Here is a 19,397-nt window from a genome sequence, read left to right on the forward strand (position 1 = left end):
TGGGACACCCCTATGCAGGCCTCTGGGGCACCTTGGCACCCCAGGACACCCCTACGCAAACCCCTAGGGCACCCCACGGCACAGCAGCCCCAGACAGACCCTCCGGGCATCCCACAGCACACCACCTTGGGGCACCCCATGGCACCCCTATGTAACCCCCAGGGTCCCTGGCACCCCATCAGACCATGCTGGGGGACCCTGGCACCCCACAGCACAGCTCCCCCGATACCCCACGGTGCAGCACCCCAGGGTGACCTCCCCCCATAGCAGCCAGGGCGACTCAGTGCCCCACATGCGCAGGGGGGAGTGCAGCATGGCACCCTGGTGGGACCCTAACCCTGACCCACAGCACCCTGGGGGCACCCTGACACACAGCAACCTGGGGGCACCCCAACACAGCACCCTGGGGGGGGGGCTGACCCCCACACAGCACCCCGGGGCCCGACAGGGGCAACGGGGGAAACTGAGGCATGAACCAGCTCGGCCGGGCCAGGGAGGGAGGACCCAGGCGTCCCGGCCCCCTCCCCCTCGGCAGAGGGAGCCCAGGCGTCCGGGCCCCTCCTCCTCGGCCTCCCCTCCTCCAGGCTGGAGAGAGGGCCCAGGCGTCCGGCCCCCTCCCCTCCCCCCTCCGCCAACGCTGTAGGGAGGGGACCCAGGCGTCCGGGCCCCCTGGCCCGGTGAAGGCATCGTGTTTCGGGGAGGAAATGGGCTGCAGATGTGGCGGGGGGGGGGCCCCGCGGCCACATCCCGGGGGACCCCCGCGCTGGAGGGGGGGGGGAGCGGCACCTCCCTGCCCCCCACCGTGTACCGAGCGGTGCTGGCCTCAGCGGCACCCCGGGGCTCGCGGGTGTGCACACGCGTGTGCACACGCATGCCAGGGCACAGGCACCGGCAGGCAGGTGCTTCCCGGTATGTGCAAGAGCCCTGGTGCATGTGCACACGTGTGTGTGTGTGTGTGTGTGTGTGTGTGTAACCCCTGCGAGTGTCCCTGCTCCTGGAGAGGAAGGAGGGGGGGTGAGTGTGCATGCACGTCTGCCCCGCAGCGGCCCTCCACGGGAAGGGTGTTTCTGTGCAACAGCCCGTTCTCCAAGGGAAGCGGGCTGTGAGTGTGCAAGGGGCTGGCAGGTGAGTGTGGGTGTTCGAGGCCCAGCCTGTGTGTGTGCCCACACATGTGTGACAGGCCCAGCAGCAGTGGGTGTGCGTGCACGCAAGGGGCCCAGCTGGCCTGGATGTGTGCACAAGCGTGCAAGGGGCCCAGGCGCGCACAGGGGCCCCGAGACGGCGGCGGCAGGCGAGACGCGCGTGCAAGGGGCCAGGCGGGGGCGAGCGTGACATCAGCGTGCACGGCCGAGCGTGACCCCCGCGCGTCCCCGGCGTGAGCTCAGCGGCACGCGCCCCGCGGCCAAGAGCGTGAGCTCAGCGCGAGCCGCCCCGGCGGCGCAGGGGGGCCGAGCCCGGCCTCGCACGGCCCCTCGCACGGCGGCACGGACCCACGGCCCGGCCCTCGCACAGACCTCGCACGGGGGCCCCAGACCCACAGGAAATGGGGCACCCCGTCCCCCCTGGCCCTTCACATGCGTGTGCCGTGGCCCGTCTGATGCTTGTCCCCTTGCACACCTGCCCCCAGCTGTTCACACACGTCCCCTTGTTCGCCTGCCCCGACCCTTTGCACACTTGCCCCCGGCCCTGTTCACACAGGTCCTCTTGCTCGCCTGTCCCAACCCCTTGCACACCTGCCCCCAGCAGTTCACACGGGTCCCCTTGCTCGCCTGCCCCGACCCCTCGCACGCTTGCCCCCGGCTCACCGATGGAGACCAGCTTGATGTGCTCCCGCTCGAGGAACTCGAGGGCCACCGAGACGTTCTCCAGCTTCATCTGGCGGAAGTTGGGGCGCGGGTGGTACTTGCGGCCCATCTTCTTCTGGCTGAGCACCTCGAGCAGGGCGATGAGGCGCAGCCCGTCGCTGAGGTCGCGCTGCAGGTCCCCGATGCGCTTGTGCACGCACTTGAGGTGCTCGTTGCACCAGCGGGTGAAGGTGTTCTGCTGGATCTTCTTCCAGGGCGCGTCCTCGGCCAGGTCCTTCTCGGTGGCCGGCAGCTCCTCGGGCTCCTCGCCCGGCTGCGTTGCCACCTCGTAGCCCGCCGAGTTCATGGCGGGGCCGGCGTGGGGCGAGTGTCCGGGGTGCTGGCGGGGGACGGGACGGGGGTGGGGGGGCTCCCGGGGTCGGTGCCCGGGGTCAGTAACGGGGCCCGGGGTCGGTGCCGGTGCCCGGGCTCAGGTCCCGCGGTCGGTGCCCGGTGGCAAGGTCGATGCTGAGGGTCGGTGCCGGTTCCCACGGGTCAGTCCCGGGGGGTCAGTGCCGGGGGTCAGTGCCGGGGGGTCAGTTCCCGGGGATCGGTGCTGGCTCCCGGGGTTGGTGCCTGGTGCCCAAGGTCGATGCTGGTGCCCGGGGGTCGGCACTGGTTCCTATGGGTTGGTCCTGGGGGGGTCGGTGCCGGGGCTCGGTGCTGGTGCCGGTTCCCAGGGATTGGTGCCGGGGGTCAGTGCTGGTGCACCACGGGTAGGTGCCGGTGTCCAGGGGTCGGTGCCGGTGCCCGTGGGTCGGTGCTAGGGGTCGGTGCCGGTGTCCGCGGGTCAGTGCCGGGGGTCGGTGCCGGGGGTCGGTGCCGGTGTCCGGGGGTCGGTGCCGGTGCCCGCGGGTCGGTGCCGGGGGTCGGTGCCGGTGTCCGGGGGTCGGTGCCGGGGGTCGGTGCCGGTGTCCGGGGGTCGGTGCCGGTGTCCGCGGGTCGGTGCCGGGGGTCGGTGCCGGTGTCCGGGGGTCGGTGCCGGGGGTCGGTGCCGGTGTCCGCGGGTCGGTGCCGGTGTCCGGGGGTCGGTGCCGGTGCCCGCGGGTCGGTGCCGGGGGTCGGTGCCGGTGTCCGCGAGTCGGTGCCGGTGTCCGCGGGTCGGTGCCGGGGGTCGGTGCCGGTGTCCGCGGGTCGGTGCCGGGCCGGCTCGGAGCGGCGCGGGGCCGGGGCCGGGAGCGCGGGTGGGAGCGGAGCGGAGCCGAGCGGAGCCGGGAGGCGGCGGGGCCGGGCCGGGCCGGGCCGGGCCGGGGCGCGGAGCGGCGGCGAGTGGCGGCGGGCGGCGGCGCGGCGGTTTTAAGCGCTGCCGCGGGCGCGGCCGCCCCGCGCGCAGGAATCCGCCCGCGGCACATACAAGGCTCGGCCGGGCCGGGCCGCCCCGTGACACCAGCCGCTATTTATAACCGGGGGGCTCGGCGGGGGGAGCCGCCGCGCCGCCCGCCGCGGCCCGCACCCCGGGACCCCCACCCCCGGGACCCCCACGGGACCCCCACGGGACCCCCCCCGTCGGGACCCCCCGGGACCCCCGTCGGGACCCTCTCCGGGACCCCCCCGGAGCCCCCCCCGGGGACCCGCCGGGGACCCCCACCTCCGGATCCACCCGGGAAAAGCAGTCGAGACCCCTCAGGACCCCCCCGGACACCCCACCTAGGAGCCACTCCAGACCCCCACTGTAGAAACCCACGGAGAACCCTCTTGGGAACCCACTGGGACCCCCCCCGTGGGACCCCCATGGCAAACCCACCACGGACCTCTGAAAGCCCCCGGAGACCCCACGCAGGACCCCCTCTGGGGACCCCCCAGAGACCCACATGCGGGGCCCTCCAACGATTACCCCCAGGAGAGCCCCCACGTGGGACCCCCTGAGACCCCCGTGAGGATCCCTCACCCTGCACAGCACTGGGGGCCCCTCGGGGGCCCCATGATCCCCCCTTGGGACCCTTCACTGGGATGCCCAGCCAGACCCCCAGGACCCCAACCCCAGACGCTGCTGGCTGGACACCCCACCTAAGTGCCCCCTTGCCCCCCATGGGACCCCCCAGCCCAGGGCCCCCCAGGACCCCCTGGGTGACAGCGGGCTGCAGCAGGGCTCTGCCCGGGGTGCAGGGCCGTGCCTCAGTTTCCCTGGCGTGGGGGGGGTCATGCACAGCACGGGGGCCGCCGGGGGCCCAACTGGCCCCCAACACGTAGGGCCGGGAGCCCTGGTGCCCTGGGGCTCCCCAGGTTAGGGGTCTGGGGGGGTGTCCCAGGGCTGGGGAGGGGGCAGAGGAGGGAGAGCAGCATGGGCTGCTCGGAGCCCGGACGCCTGGGTCCCTCGGTGGGGCGAGCAGAACCGGCCGTGGGGGGGGGGGTGTCAGCTTCCCCCCCCCCCCCCCCCGGTTCCGGTTTCTGGCGGGGCCGAGCCGCCCCCCCCCCTCCCCGGGCGCTGAGCCGTGACTCACGCCGGCCCCGCGGCGTCACCGCGTCACCGCCTGGCCCCCGGCCACTGGAACCTTCCAGGGCCCGCGGGGAGGGGGCCGCGGGCACCGCGCCCCGCGCCCGGACGCCTGGGTCCCCTCCGAGGGGCCGCCCGGACGCCTGGGCTCCCTCGGAGCCTGGGAAGGGCCTGGGGCGGCGGGGGTTGGGGGGGGGGGAGCCCGGACACCTGGGCCCAGCTGGGGGGGGGGTAGGCATGGAAGGGGGGGGGGGGGAGAGCCGGACGCCTGGGCCCAGCTGGGGTTTGGGCATGGAGGGGGGAGGGGGGCCCGGACGCCTGGGCTCTTTTCCCACGGCTCCTGGGGGAGCTGCCCCTGCTCCGCGACTCGGTCTGCCCGGCCGTGGCCGTGGCCGTGGCCGCCGGGTTGCGCGGGGGCGGGCGCGCGGGGGCGGCCGGGCCGCCTGCGCCAGCGCCTAAAAATAACCGGCCGAGTCAGAGCCACGCACCAGGCACCAGAAATACCCCCGGCCCCCGGCCCCCGGCCCCCGGCGGCGCAGCCCCGGGCGCGCGCACCGGCGCAGGCGCCTGCAAGCGTGCAAGCGCGCCGGTGCACGCGCGCAGGGTCGGGGCGCGCACGTGCACGGGCCCCAGCGCACGCACACGCTGGCACCCGCCGCAGCCACCGAAAAAATATATTTGGAGCCCGGCGGGGGGTGGCGGGGGGGGGCCGGGCGCCGGGGCGCTCAGCACTTCTTCAGGCAGGGGTAGAGGAAGAGGACGACGGCGGCCACGGCGAAGAGCACCAAGGGCTTCAGGCCGCCGGCGGGCGCCTGGGGCGGAGAGGGGCGTCAGCGGGGCGGCGCGGCGCCCTGCCGCGGCCCCCCCCGGGCGGCCGCCCGCCCCGCTCACCCGCGGCCGGGGCGGCGTGGGGCCGCGCAGCCGGGCGATCTCCTGGCGGCAGCGGCCCAGCTCGGCCTGCAGCGCCCGCCGCTCCTCCTGGCACGCCTGGTAGAGCCGCTGCAGCCGCGCCAGCTCCTCCTGCGCCGTCGCCCACTGCCCGCCGCCCGCCGCCGTCAGCACCCGCGGGGCGCCCCGACGGCCCGGCCCGGCGCCTTTGCACCCTGCTGTGGCACCTAGCCCACCCCCGTGCGGCTCCCGTCCACCCCACGTGGCACCATGCACCCCAACACGGCACCCACGCACCCCAGCGCGGCACTATCCACCCCACGTGGCACCATGCACCCCAACGCGGCACCCACGCACCCCAGCGTGGCACTATCCACCCCACGTGGCACCATGCACCCCAACGCGGCACCCACACACCCCAGCGTGGCACTATCCACACTACGTGGCACCATGCACCCCAACACGGCACCCACGCACCCCAGCGTGGCACTATCCACACTACGTGGCACCATGCACCCCAACACGGCACCCACGCACCCCAGCGTGGCACTATCCACCCCACGTGGCACCATGCACCCCAACGCGGCACCCACACACCCCAGCGTGGCACTATCCACACTACGTGGCACCATGCACCCCAACACGGCACCCACGCACCCCAGCGTGACACTATCCACCCCGACGTGGCACCATGCACCCCAACGCGGCACCCACGCACCCCAGCGCAGCACTATCCACCCCGACGTGGCACTATCCACCCCACGTGGCACCATGCACCCCAACGCGGCATCCACACACCCCAGCGTGGCACTATCCACCCCGACGTGGCACCATGCACCCCAACGCAGCACCCACGCACCCCAGCGTGGCACTATCCACCCCGACGTGGCACTATCCACCCCACGTGGCACCATGCAGCCCAACACGGCACCCATGCACCCCAGCGTGGCACTATCCACCTCGACGTGGCACCAACCACCCCAACGTGCCACCATCCACCCCAAGGCAGCACCCATGCACCCCAGTGTGGCACCTCTCCCCCTCAGCGTGGCACTATCCACCTCGACATGGCACAAACCACCCCAATGCGGCACCCATGCACCCCAGTGTGGGACCTTTCCACCCCAATGTGGCACCCACGCACCCCAACGCGGCACCCATGCACCCCAATGTGGCACCTCTCCACCTCAGCATGACACCAACCACCCCAAGGCAGCACCCATGCACCCAGTGTGGCACCTTTCCACCCCAATGAGGCACCAACTACCCCAACGTGCCACCATCCACCCCAGTGCAGCACCCATGCACCCCAACGTGGCACCTCTCCACCCCAACATGGCACCATGCACCCCAGTGCGGCACCCACGTGCCCCACCGTAGCACCATGCACCCCAGCCTGACACTGTCCACCTTGACATGGCACCTTTCCACCCTAATGTGGCACCAGTCTGCCCCAACACGGCACCCACCCGCCCCACCACACCGTGGCACCCCATCAGCACCGCCACCCACGACGCCGTGGCGCCCGTCACCTCTGCTACCCAGCGTGGCACGCGCGGCCCGGCGGGGCCGTACCTTTCTCTGGGCCGCCCGCGCCGTCTCCTCGTGGCTGCGGAGCTGGGCGCGCAGGGTGGCCTCGGCCTCGGCCGCCGCCGCCTCGCCGGGGGCCGCCGCCGGCTCGTCCGCGCCGCCCAGGCCCGCGGGGCACCAGAAGGACACGGTGCTGCCGGGGTGGGCGCGCACGCAGCTCGGCGAGCGGTCGCAGGGACACGGGGCCTCCGCCTGCTGCTGGGCGTCCGAGCGGGACCGCGAGCTGCGGGAGCCGCCGTGGGCACGGGGCAGGCGCCGGGGCATGGCCACGGGGGGACACGGGGACAGGGCCACTGGGGACACGGCCTTGGGGAGACACACCATGGGCACGGGGGGACATGGCCATGGGGACACACCATGGGCACGGGGGCCTTGGGGACACAGGCGGTCATGGTCATGGGGACACACCATAGGTGCAGAGGGACATGGCCATGGGGACACGCCATGGGCACGGGGGGCTTGGGGACACAGGGGGTCATGGTCATGGGGACACACCATAGGTGCAGGGGGACATGATCATGGGGACATACCATGGGGGCAGAGGGACATGGCCATGGGGACATACCATGGTGCAGGGGGACAAGGCCACAGGGACACCCCATGGGCACAGGGGGACATGGCCATGGGGATACCCCATTGGCACAGGGGGACATGGCCATGGGGACATACCATGGGCACAGGGGGTCTTGGGGACACCATGGGACATGGCCACAGGAACACACCATGGGTGCAGGGGGACATGGCCACGGGGACACACCATGCGCACAAGGCATCACGGGGACAGACGTAGACACAGCCACGCCACGGGACAGGGGGGTCATGGGGACACAGCCACGTGGAGACACGGTGGCCCATGGGGGCTCAAGGCTGGGACAAGGAGACCCACACAAGTGGCAGGAGGCCCATGGAGGGTGCAGGGGGTGCTCGGAGACACCCAGGCGGGGCGTGGGGCCCCGGCTCACCGGTACTTCTGCACCTCGATGCCGTGGAGGTGGCTGAGCATCAGCTGGTTGCTGTCCTGCAGCGTGCGGTGCTCCTCGCTCAGCTCCTCATACTGCTCCCGCAGGCGGCTCAGCTCCGCTGCCGCGCCACCGCCACCGTCAGCGCCGCCGCGCCACCCCATTGCCCACCACCCACCGTGCCATGGCCACCACCTGCCAGGCCACAGCATCAACCACCACACTATAGCCACCGCCCGCTATGCCATGGCCACCACCCGCCATGCCACGGTATCACCCACCACACCACAGCATCACCCACCATGCTATGGCCACTGTCCACCACACCACGGCCACCACCTGCCATGCCACGGTATCACCCACCACACCACAGCATCACCCACCATGCTATGGCCACTGTCCACCACACCACGGCCACCACCTGCCATGCCACGGTATCACCCACCACACCACAGCATCACCCACCATGCTATGGCCACCATCCACCATGCCACGGCACTATCCACTGCACTACGGTCACCACTTGCTTTGCCATGGCCACTGCCCCAACAGGCCATGGCATTGCTCCATCACACTGCAGCTACCAACCTGCCATGCCACAATGCCACAGCCTACACCCTTCGGTGCCACCATGCCATGACCACCACACCACCATGTCACAGCATCACCTCACCATGCCACGGCCACCATCCTGCCATGCCACAGCATCATCCCCACATGCCACAGCCACCATCCCATTACATCACCTCACTGAGCCATGGTGACCATCCTGCCATGCCACAGCACTACCCCACTATGCCATGGCCACAGGCCCATGGTGCTTTGGCATCACCTGCCATGCCACAGCGTCACCCACCACACCATGGCCACCACTCACCATGCTATAACATCACTCACCATACCATGGCCACCACCCACCATGCCATGAGCACTACCCACCATGCCATAGGATCACCCAGCATGTTATGGCCACCATCTGCCGTGCCATGGCCACCACCCGCTATGCCACAGCCACCAGCCACCATGCCACAGCATCTTCCACCATGCCACGGAAACCACCTGCCATGTATCACCCCACCGTGCCACAGCCACCACCCAGGGGCATGGAGCGTGGCTGCAGCGTGGCTCCACACGTCTCCCATCTCCCCAGGGGCCCCGTCACCCCACGGCACCCCGGTACCTTGGAGCTCGGCCACCTCGCTGGCGGCACCCTGCTGCCGCTCGGCCTTCATGCGGATCTCGGCGCGCAAGGTGGTGGCCTCCAGCTCGTACTCGGCGCGCATCTCCTGCCCGCGCCGCAGCTCGGCCCGCAGCTGCCCCAGCTGCTCCTGCAGCGTGGCCACCTCGGCGGCGTGCAGCGCCGCCGCCTCCTCGGCCTCGCGCCGCCGCGCCGCCAGCTCCGCCTGGGCCCCCGCCAGCGCCCGCTCCACCCGCGCCAGCTCCGCCGCCTTGCTCTCCTGCAGGCAGCTGAACTCGTCCTGCAGCGTCAGCATCTGGGCTGGGGGCGGAGGGCAGCTGGGCGCACCCAACTCGGGGGGCAGGCCAGCCCCACGCGTGCCCAGAAAGGGGGTGGCAGCCAGGTCCACCCAGCTCCAGGGTAGAGGTAGGTCCTGATGCACCCAACCCAGGGCGCCCAGCCCCAACGGGTGCCCAAATGCAGGTGTCAATCCATGTGGGGTGCCCAGCCCCACAGGGTGCCCAGCTTCAGGGTGCCAGTCCCTATGGGGTGCTCAGCCCCACAGGGGGCCCAGCTTCAGGGTGCCCATCCTTATGAGGTGCCCAGTCGCATGGGATGCCCAGCTTCATGGTGCCCATCCCTATGGGGTGTCCAGCCCCATGGGGTCCTCAGCTCCAGGGTGTCAGTCCCTACAGGGTGCCCAGCCTCATGGGGTCCCCAGCTCCACGGTGCCCATCCCTATGGGGTGCCCAGCTCCATGGGGTGCTGAGCTTCATGATGCCACTCCCTATGGGGTGCCCAGCCCTACAGGATGTCCAGTCCCATAGGGTGCCCATCCCTATGGGATGCCCAGCCCCATGGGGTCCCTAGCCCTATGGGATGTCCAGCCTGACAGGATGCCCAGCCCCCTGGTGCCCATCCCTATGGGGTGCCTAGCCCCATAGAGTGCCAGCCCCACGGTGCCCATTCCTATGGGGTGCCCAGCCCCATGGAGTCCCCAGCTCCACGGTGCCCATTCCTATGTGGTGTCCAGTCGCACAGGGTGCCCAGCCCCAGGGTGCCCATCCCTATGGGGTGCCCAGCCCCATAGGGTGCCCAGCCCAGGGCGCCGGTCGCTGTGGTGCCGGGGGCCCACGGGTGCCCCACACTCACTGCCCACGGAGGGGGAGGCGGTGAGGTCCATGGCGGCGCCGGTGCGGTGCCGCTGGGGGCCCCGTGGGGCTCCGTGGGCCCCAGCGCCGTCACCGGGGTGACCACGGGCCGGGGAGGCTGGCGTTGCCCTGGCAGCCGCCTCCTCCCTTCCAGGGGGGGGGACCAGCCCGCCCGGACGCCGGGGACCCTTCAGCCGTGGGGCCACCCCTGGGTGCCCAGCACATATGGGGCACCCCGGCTGATATGGGGTGCCCCAGCCATACGGGGGGTGGGGGGGCTGAGGCCAGCACCCCCCACCCCGCCACGCTGGCTCCCAGCCATGCCGGCACCCTCCGGCCCATGGGGCGACGCCGGGGGTCCCGCCGGCCCCCGCACCCCCATCCTCGTCCCCCAGGTCCCGCACCCCGCTGCGGCGAGGAGGCTCCCGCCGGAGAGCCGGGGGGAGGGGGGCCGTGAGGGCAGCGGGGTGCCGTGGGGCAGGCGCCCGTGGGAGGGGGGTCCCGGCTGCCCCCCCCACCCCACCCCACCCCGTGCACCCGCTTACCCTGGAGCTGCTGGACGTGCCGGGTGAAGAGCTCGGCCTGCCGGGCGCTCGCCAGGCGCTCGTCCTCCAGCAGCCCTGCGCGGGGGCAGCGTGGGCACCGGCTCCGCGCCCGGGGGGCCATGGGGGCCGGGGGGGCCCGGGGGGAGTTGGGGGGCCCGGGGGGGCCCGGGTCCCATCCTCACCCTGCAGCTCCAGCGAGTCGTCCTGGTGCCTCCCCGCCACCTCCCGCGTCTCCTCCAGCTCCTCCAGCAGCCGCAGCACCTGCGCCCGCAGATCCCCCAGCTCTTCCTCCTCCTCCTCCTCCTCCTCCTCCAGGGCACCCATGGCTACAGGGCCTGCGGAGGGGTTCCTGCAGGTTACCGGCCCGGATGCCTGGGTGCTCTGCCCCGCACCCCACACCGGGACCCAGCACCCGCGGCCAGCACCAGCACCCCGCAGCCATGCGCGGCAGCCGGGTCGCGGCACTCGCAGCCCGGAGCCCCCCGCACCTGACACCCGGCACCCCGTATCCTGCTCCCGGTACCCAGTAAGCAGTACTCGGTGCTGAGTGCCTGCTGCCCAGCACCCACTGCCCAGCACTCGGGGCACCAACACCAGCACCCAATGCTCAGCACCCAGCAGCCAACACCAGTGCAAAGACACCCAGCACCCAACACTCTGCACCCAGCACCCCACAGCCAACACCCAGTGCAATGACACCCAGTACCCAACACCCTGCACCCAGCGCTCAGCACCCCACAGCCAAAACCAGTGCAAAGACACCCAGCACTCAACACCCTGCACCCAGCACCCTGCACCCCACAGCCAAAACCAATGCAAAGACACCCAGCACTCAACACCCTGCACCCAGCACCCTGCACCCAGCACTCAGCACCCAGCAGCCAACACCAGTGCAAAGACACCCAGCACCCAACACCCTGCACCCAACATCCAGCACCCCACAGCCAACACCAGTGCAAAGACACCCAGCACCCAACACCCTGCACCCAACACCCTGCACCCAGCACCCCACAGCCAATACCCAGTGCAACGACACCCAGCACCTAACACCCTGCACCCAACACCCAGCACCCCACAGCCAACACTCAGTGCAATGACACCCAGCACCCAACACCCTGCGCCCAGCGCTCAGCACCCCACAGCCAACACCCACTGCAACGACACCCAGCACCCAGCACCCTGCGCCCAGCACCCTGCGCCCAGCACCCAGCACAGTGAGGCCCTGCACTGGCTGGGGCAGTCTGTGCCCCGGGGGGGCTGGAGGAGGGGTTGCTGCACCGGGGGGGGGGCGCGATGACCTCACGAGTGATGCGGTGACGTCACGCCGAGATCCCCGCCCCGTGCCCCCACTCACCTGCTCGCTCGTCACGGAGCCGGACGGCGCGGTCCATGGCGGGGCCGAGCCGAGCGGGGCGAGCGGGGCCGAACCGAGCCGAACCGAGCCGAACCGAGCCGAGCCGAGCCGAGCCCCGGCCCGGCGCAGCCCCGCGCCGCCCGGCGGGGGAGGAGCCGGGAGCCCCGGACACGCCCCCGGACACGCCCCCTGACACGCCCCCTCCTTGCCCCGTGCTGACACGCTGACACCCACTTGCGTGCCCGCACACACACGCACACCCAGCCATGCTTGCACACCTGTGCACGCACGCGTGGACAGATACACACACATGCACGTACGTTCACGCACGCTCACATGTTCCTGCACGCACACGTATGTGTGCAGATGTGCCCGCACACACAGACAAGCGGGCACACGGGTGTGCACACACTCATGAACATACACAAGCGCATGCACACAAGCACACAGAGAGGCAGGCACGCTCGCACGCGTGTGCACGCAGGTGGGCAGGCACGCTCACATGCGCACGGCCCCCCCCAAGACACACATGCTCACGCTGGGACGCCCTAGCAATGCGCACACACATGCACGCCTGCTTGCACACATGCTGCCCACGGGCACGCTGCAGCGGCAGCGCCGGGATGGGTGCTGGAGGACGCTGCGGGGGGGGGGGGGGGAAGCGGGGCAGCCCTGCCCCACAGCATCCAGGGTGGCCTGAGGGCCTGTCCCCAGCACCCTGCCACTCACCGGGTGCCCCCCAGGCCCAGGCCTCCCCCGGTCCCCTTAACTCTGCCCACGGGGCGGCGGAGGCCCCGGCTGCGCTGCCGGAGCCCGCCGGCGGTGGGGAGCCCGCGGCGGGATTTATAGGGCCCCCGCAGCCCCGAGGGGGCTAAAGCGGCTCAGCGGCGGCCGCCCTTAATCCCCCCCGCGCCGGGGCGGCCGGCCCTAAGCCGCTTGCGCTGCTCATCCTTCCTGCGCGGGCAGGCAGCGCTGCGCCCCGGGGCCTCCCTGGCACCCGGGGGCCTGCTGCCCCGGGGCGAAAGCGGGCACGGAAACCAAGGGGGGGGGGGGGGGGGCAAGAAAAAAGGAAAAGAAGGGCTCGTCCGGGATTTGAACCCGGGACCTCTCGCACCCTAAGCGAGAATCATACCCCTAGACCAACGAGCCGGGCGGGAGCGATGCTCCGGTGCCGCGTCTCCAGCAGGCTCCGAGGGGGCCGCAGCACGGGTGCCCCCACCCCAGCCGGGCACCCGCTCCGGCACTGCGGCCCCCGCTGCATGCTCCCTCGGGACCCCCCTCCACGCGTGCACGGCCTGGGCAGCCGCTGCCTGCTCCTTCCCGGGGTAGGGTGGGGGGTGCTGCGCCCCCCCCCCCCCCGCACCGCACCGCAGCAGTGCCAGCAGCGGTGCCCCCCGCCCCCCCAAAGTCACCCCGGTAATGCACCCACTCTGCAACGCGCACGGCAATGCGTCCCGCAAAACCCTCTTCTGCAGTTATCCCCCCGCTAGGAATGCAGCCCACAAGGCATCCCCCCCCCCAGCAATGCAGCCCTCTGCAAGCAGCCCCCCCCAGCAATGCAGTCCCCGCCAATGCACCTCGCAAGGCACCTAGAAATGCACCCCCAGTGTTGCCCCCCAATAATACACCCCTCAGCGTTACCCCCCAATAATGCACCCAGAAATGCACCCCCAGCATCCAGCATTGCACTTCTATGCAGTCAGGCCCCCCAGCAATGCAGCTCAGCACTGTACCCCCCAGCAACGCACCTGGCAACGCTCCTCCCTGCGATTGCCCCCCCCCAAGGAACACATCCAGCGTTGCACACCCTGCAGCCCCCCCAGCAATACATCCAGCATTGCACATCCTGCAATCCCCCCCCGCAATGTATCTGACAGTGCCCCCCCCAGCAATGCCCCCTTCCCAGCAATGCATCCAGCAAGGCAGCCCCCAGCAATGCACCCTGGCAGTGCCCCCCTCTGCAGTCACCCCCCCGCCAATGCACCCCACCACAATGCTCCCTTCGGCAACATGTGCCCCCCACCCAAGCGTTCCCCCCCCCAGCCTGGCTGGGCTGCACACGTAGCTGCCCGCACCACGGAGCACCCCCGGCCGGGGTGCACCAGGCACCCGCTTTGCCCCAGCCCCTGGACCCCTGGACCCCGCTGCCCCCCATGCTGTGGGCAGAGCCGGGGGGGTGAATGGACCTGGGGCCGCTGGCACCGACACGGGGGTCAGGGAGTACCCGGGTCCCCAAGCTTTGGGGGGGACCCACTGCTGGGTGCCCCAGCCAGCGCAGTGCCCCAGCGTGGGTCACGGGGGGCCAAGCCGGGGGTCCTGGCTGTGCCCCACATAGCAGCCATCCCGGGCTCAGCCGGGGGTGTCGGGCGTGACCATGTCTGCTGGGGCCGGGGTGGGGCCCCCCCCATGGTGGCTCGTTGGTCTAGGGGTATGATTCTCGCTTAGGGTGCGAGAGGTCCCGGGTTCAAATCCCGGACGAGCCCTTTTGTGCCCTGGCCCCCCTGGGGGGAGCAGGGACGGGGCATGGGGCCACCAGGGCACGCAGCCACCAGGGGGGCACAGGGGTGGGGCATGGGGCTGCCAGGGCATGGGGCCACCAAGCCATCCCCAAGGCCAGATCTGGGCACCCCAGGGAGCGCAGGGGCAGGGCATGGGGCCACTGGGCTGCCCCAAGGCTGGGCATGGGCATCCCGGGGGGCACAGGGATGGGGCATGGGGCCACCAGTGCACGGAGGCACCGAGTCGTCCCCAGTGCTGGACTTGGGCACCTGGGGGGCACAGGGACATGGGGCCATCAAGGCTGGACCTGGGCACCTGGGCGGCACAGGGACACGCCAGGACATGGGGCCATCAAGCCATCCTCATGGCTGGACCTGGGCATCCCAAGGGCCATGGGACGGGGCATGGGACCACCGGAGTGCCCTAAGACCAGACTTGGGCACCCCAGGAGGCACAAGGATGGGGCATGGGGCCACCAGGGCGTGCAGCCACCAGGCTGCCCCAAGGCTGGAGATGAGCACCTGGGGGGGGGAGGGGCACAGGGATGGGGCATGAGGCCAGCAGGACATGGGTCCATCAAGGCATCCCCAAGGCCAGACTTGGGCACCCCAGGGGGCACAAGGATGGGGCATGGGGCCACCAGGGCATGGGGCCACAGGGCTGTCCCCAAGGCCAGCCATGGACAGCTGGGGGGGACCCTGGGCGGGACAAGCCCCTCTCGGGGGGCCGGTCCCCCCCCCGGCCCAGGTGCCCTCTGGCCCCCGGATCCCCGGAGCCGGCGCAATCGGCTCGGGGCGGCTTAGGGCAGCGATTAGCTCCGCGCGGGGCTTAGGGGCAGGAGGAAGGGGCTTAGCGCCCCTAATCCCCGCCGCTGCCCCGGGGGCCGGCGGATGAGGGCCGGCGGGAGCCGCTAAGCGGCTTGGGGCCGGGCCGGTATATCAAGGGGGGGGACGCGGGCCGGGCGCCCCCGCCACCATGTCCGGCGACGAGGACTTCTACCTCTTCGCCAACGTGTCCTCGGTGGGCCCCTGGGACGGGCCGCAGTACCACATCGCCCCGCCATGGGCCTTCTACCTGCAGACGGCCTTCATGGGCATCGTCTTCTTCGCGGGCACCCCGCTCAACGCCATCGTCCTCATCGTCACCGTCAAGTATAAGAAGCTGCGGCAGCCGCTCAACTACATCCTGGTCAACATCTCCCTGGGCGGCTTCATCTTCTGCTTCTTCTGTGTCTTCATGGTCTTCATCTCCAGCTCGCAGGGCTACTTCATCTTCGGGCGGCACATGTGCGCGCTGGAGGGCTTCACGGGCTCCACGGCAGGTAGGGCCGAGCGGGGCGGCGCGGCGGGCGCCGGGCGCCGGGGCCGCGCCGCCTCAGCCGCCGCCGCGCCGTCCCCGCAGGGCTGGTGACGGGCTGGTCGCTGGCCTTCCTGGCCTTCGAGCGCTACATCGTCATCTGCAAGCCCTTCGGCAACTTCCGCTTCAGCTCCAAGCACGCGCTGGTGGTGGTGGCGGCCACCTGGGTCATCGGCATCGGCGTCTCCATCCCCCCCTTCTTCGGCTGGAGCAGGTCGGCAGCGGCGCTTCGGGGAGACGGGGAGTGGTCAGGGGTGCTGGGCTGGGGTGGGTGCTGAGCCGGGTGCTGTGCACAGCACCGTGCACAGCGCTGTGCAAGGTGCAACGCAGGGTGCAACGCAGGGTGCAACGCAAGGTGCAATGCAAGGTGCAATGCAGGGTGCCGTGCAGCCCCGGCAATGCATGCGGGGTGCAACGGAGGGTGCAATGCAAGGTGCAACGCAGGGTGCCATGCAGCACCAGCAATGCCGTGCAGGGTGCAACGGAGGGTGCAATGCAAGGTGCAATGCAGGGTGCCGTGCAGCCCCGGCAATGCCATGCAGGGTGCAACGCAGGGTGCAACGCAGGGTGCAATGCAAGGTGCAATGCAGGGTGCAACGCAGGGTGCCAGGCAGCCCCGGCAATGCATGCGGGGTGCAACGGAGGGTGCAACGCGGGGTGCAATGGAGGGTTCAACGCAAGGTGCAACGCAGGGTGCCATGCAGCACCAGCAATGCCGTGCAGGGTGCAATGCAAGGTGCAACGCAGGGTGCAATGCAGGGTGCCGTGCAGCCCTGGCAATGCCCTGCCTGCCCCGTCCAGGTACATCCCCGAGGGCCTGCAGTGCTCATGCGGCCCCGACTGGTACACGGTGGGCACCAAGTACAAGAGCGAGTACTACACCTGGTTCCTCTTCATCTTCTGCTTCATCGTGCCCCTCTCCCTCATCATCTTCTCCTACTCGCAGCTGCTGAGCGCCCTGCGGGCCGTGAGTACCGGAGGGCTTGCAGGCGGGGGGCTGCGTGTGCGCGCCGGGGGGCGGCGGGCACACGCGGGGGGCGCCCGTGGAGCCGGGGGGCACCGCGGCCCTGACGCCCGCCCGCCGGCGCAGGTGGCCGCGCAGCAGCAGGAGTCGGCCACGACGCAGAAGGCGGAGCGCGAGGTGTCCCGCATGGTGGTGGTCATGGTGGGCTCCTTCTGCGTCTGCTACGTGCCCTACGCGGCCCTCGCCATGTACATGGTGAACAACCGGGACCACGGCCTCGACCTCCGCCTGGTCACCATCCCTGCCTTCTTCTCCAAGAGCGCCTGCGTCTACAACCCCATCATCTACTGCTTCATGAACAAGCAGGTGGGACCGCGCCGCCGCGGCCACCCGGGCACTGGGCCGGGGGCCCTGGCAGCTGGAGAGCCCAGAAACCCAGGGAGACCCGAGGACCGGGGAGCGGGGACACCAGGGACACCCAGGGAAGGGACCCAGGGACATCTGGGGACATGCAGGGACTGAGGGACAGGGACACCAGGGACACCCAGGGACACCCCGGGACACCCAGGGAAGGGGCCAGTGGACATCTGGGGACATGCAGGGACTGAGGGATGGGGACACCGGGGACACCCAGGGAAGGGACCCATGGACGTCTGGAGATGTGCAGGCACTGAGGGACAGGGACACCCAGGGACACCCAGGGAAGGGGCCCGTGGACATCTGGGGACCTGCAGGCACTGAGGGACGGGGACATCCAGGGACACCCAGGGAAGGGGCCCGTGGACATCTGGGGACCTGCAGGCACTGAGGGACAGGGACACCCAGGGACACCCAGGGAAGGGGCCCGTGGACATCTGGGGACCTGCAGGCACTGAGGGACGGGGACATCCGGGGTCACACAAGAACTGGGGCCCAGGGACACATGGGCACTGAGGACCAGGAACACCCAGAGACACCCTGGGTCTGGGGACACACGGGGACCAGGATGCCTGAGGATGCCGGGGACGCTGAGGACACCCAGGGACACCAGGGGATGCCCAGGGGGCCCAGGGGTGCTCGGGGACGCCCGGGGCCGGGGGCCGGGCTGAGCCGGGCGCCGCGGCCCCGCAGTTCCGCGCCTGCATCCTGGAGACGGTGTGCGGGAAGCCCATGACGGATGAGTCGGACATCTCCAGCTCGGCCCAGAAAACCGAGGTGTCGTCCGTGTCCTCCAGCCAGGTGAGCCCCAGCTGAGGGCCGGGGCCGCCGCCAGGACGCCGGGGCCCCCGCGGGGCCGTAGGGCAGCCTAGGATGTAGGCGCGGGGAGGCAATAAACCACCGCCGCGGTGTCAACGCAGAGCCCGTGTCGGCATCGCTGCCCTGAGCGCCGAGGCTGGGGCCGTGCTGGGGGGTGCTGAGTCCCGTCCACGGGGCTGGGGTGGTGCTGAGCCCCATCGATGGGGTTGGGGCAGTGCTGAGCCCTGTCCACGGGGCTGGGGTGGTGCTGAGCCCCCATCCATGGGGCTGGGATGGTGGTAGTAGCTGCTATCCATGGGGCTGGGGGTTGCTGAGCCCCCATCCCTCGGGCTGGGGTGGTGCTGGGTCACCAGCCGTTGGGGATGGGATGGTGCTGAGTCCCCATCCATGGGGTTGGAGTGGTGCTGAGTCCCCATTCATGGGGCTGGGGTGGTGCTGGGCCACCAGTCATGGGGGATGGGGTGGTGCTGAGTCCCCATCCATGGGGTTGGAGTGGTGCTGAGCCTCTATCTATGAGGCTGCTGTAGTGCTAAGCCCCCATCCATGGGGCTGGGGTGGCGCTGAGCCCCCATCCATGGGGCTGGGGCAGTGCCGAGCCCCCATCCATGGGGCTGGGGTGGCGCTGAGCCCCCAGTGAGGGAGCTGGTGCAGTGCTGAGCCCCATGCACGGGACGGGGATGGTGCAGGGCCCAGGCAGGGGCCCCGGTGTCCGCGGTGCCGCACCGCGCCACGCCGCGCAACCCGAGGATTTCCAAACGCTTCCAAATTAAGATACTCCTGCGCGGAGCGGGTGCGCGCTCGGGGGCGGCCGGGGGCCCGGGGTCTCAGCACTTCGCTCGGGAGCTAAAACAAGCACCCGGGGCCGAGGGGCGAGCGGGCGACGGGGCAGAGCCGGCGGCACGGGGAGCCGCGGGGCGCTGCTCCCGCCTGGAAAGGCACCGGCGGAGGCAGAGCTGCCCCCGGCCCGACACCGCTCGCGAACCGCCGAGCGGTAACACCACACGCTTCACGCCAGAGTGGATGTAAACAGTTTTATTGAAAGACGGATTTTTTTTTTTAAACCTGCATGTCTTACATGGTTATAAAACTCTGTTTACACTCTACCAAAAAAAAAAAAAAAAAAAAAAAAATCCCTACAGGCCTAGTATTCAAGGAATAAACACCTCGGGCTGTGCAATCTGCTTTTCCCCAGCTTCGCATTCGCCTCAACAGGGTACAGTACAAGTGGAAACACACGGCCGCGCGCTGCCGCGCGCGGACAAACCCCTCGGGCCACCGCGCGGTACCGGCTAGCTCACCGGTAAAACAGGTTTAGCGCCTGAACGGTCCGTAAAGCCGCCGAGCCGCGCGTGCTTTCTCCGCGGAGAACGCGGCACTCGCCGTTTCGAGAGTCTTAAAGC

General features: G+C 70.6%; 3 protein-coding genes and 2 non-coding genes across 8 annotated transcripts in view; 2 read left to right on the forward strand and 3 right to left on the reverse strand.

Annotated features, from left to right (window-relative positions):
* Positions 1-3,053, reverse strand: part of FLNC (filamin C) — a 37,075-nt gene extending 34,022 nt beyond the window's left edge. For 2 of the 4 annotated variants that reach the window (XM_062579537.1, XM_062579528.1), the window contains exon 1: positions 1,806-3,053. In XM_062579537.1, coding sequence (XP_062435521.1) covers positions 1,806-2,151 — 346 coding nt within the window. In that variant the 5' untranslated portion in view covers positions 2,152-3,053. The remainder of the gene's footprint in view (positions 1-1,805) is intronic. The other 2 variants (XM_062579519.1, XM_062579513.1) reach the window with 1 other exon arrangement.
* A 1,950-nt stretch (positions 3,054-5,003) lies between these two features.
* CCDC136 (coiled-coil domain containing 136) lies at positions 5,004-11,979 on the reverse strand. The gene is made up of 8 exons (XM_062578978.1): positions 11,943-11,979; positions 10,771-10,923; positions 10,589-10,663; positions 8,896-9,213; positions 7,719-7,836; positions 6,742-6,979; positions 5,170-5,313; positions 5,004-5,090 (listed from the first exon to the last, which is right to left on the reverse strand). Exons 1-8 carry the CDS (start codon positions 11,977-11,979, stop codon positions 5,004-5,006), a joined length of 1,170 nt encoding a protein of 389 aa, XP_062434962.1.
* A 1,040-nt stretch (positions 11,980-13,019) lies between these two features.
* Positions 13,020-13,091, reverse strand: TRNAP-AGG (transfer RNA proline (anticodon AGG)). Its single transcript has one exon. It is a non-coding gene; the product is annotated as a tRNA-Pro (tRNA).
* Positions 13,092-14,353: 1,262 nt separating this feature from the next.
* TRNAP-AGG (transfer RNA proline (anticodon AGG)) lies at positions 14,354-14,425 on the forward strand. Its single transcript has one exon. It is a non-coding gene; the product is annotated as a tRNA-Pro (tRNA).
* Positions 14,426-15,416: 991 nt separating this feature from the next.
* Positions 15,417-17,994, forward strand: OPN1SW (opsin 1, short wave sensitive). The gene is made up of 5 exons (XM_062579706.1): positions 15,417-15,762; positions 15,843-16,011; positions 16,599-16,764; positions 16,888-17,127; positions 17,872-17,994. Exons 1-5 carry the CDS (start codon positions 15,417-15,419, stop codon positions 17,992-17,994), a joined length of 1,044 nt encoding a protein of 347 aa, XP_062435690.1.
* Positions 17,995-19,397: the final 1,403 nt, after the last annotated feature.

Source organism: Rhea pennata, chromosome 1 (assembly GCF_028389875.1).
Source record: "Rhea pennata isolate bPtePen1 chromosome 1, bPtePen1.pri, whole genome shotgun sequence".
Taxonomy (NCBI): domain Eukaryota; kingdom Metazoa; phylum Chordata; class Aves; order Rheiformes; family Rheidae; genus Rhea; species Rhea pennata.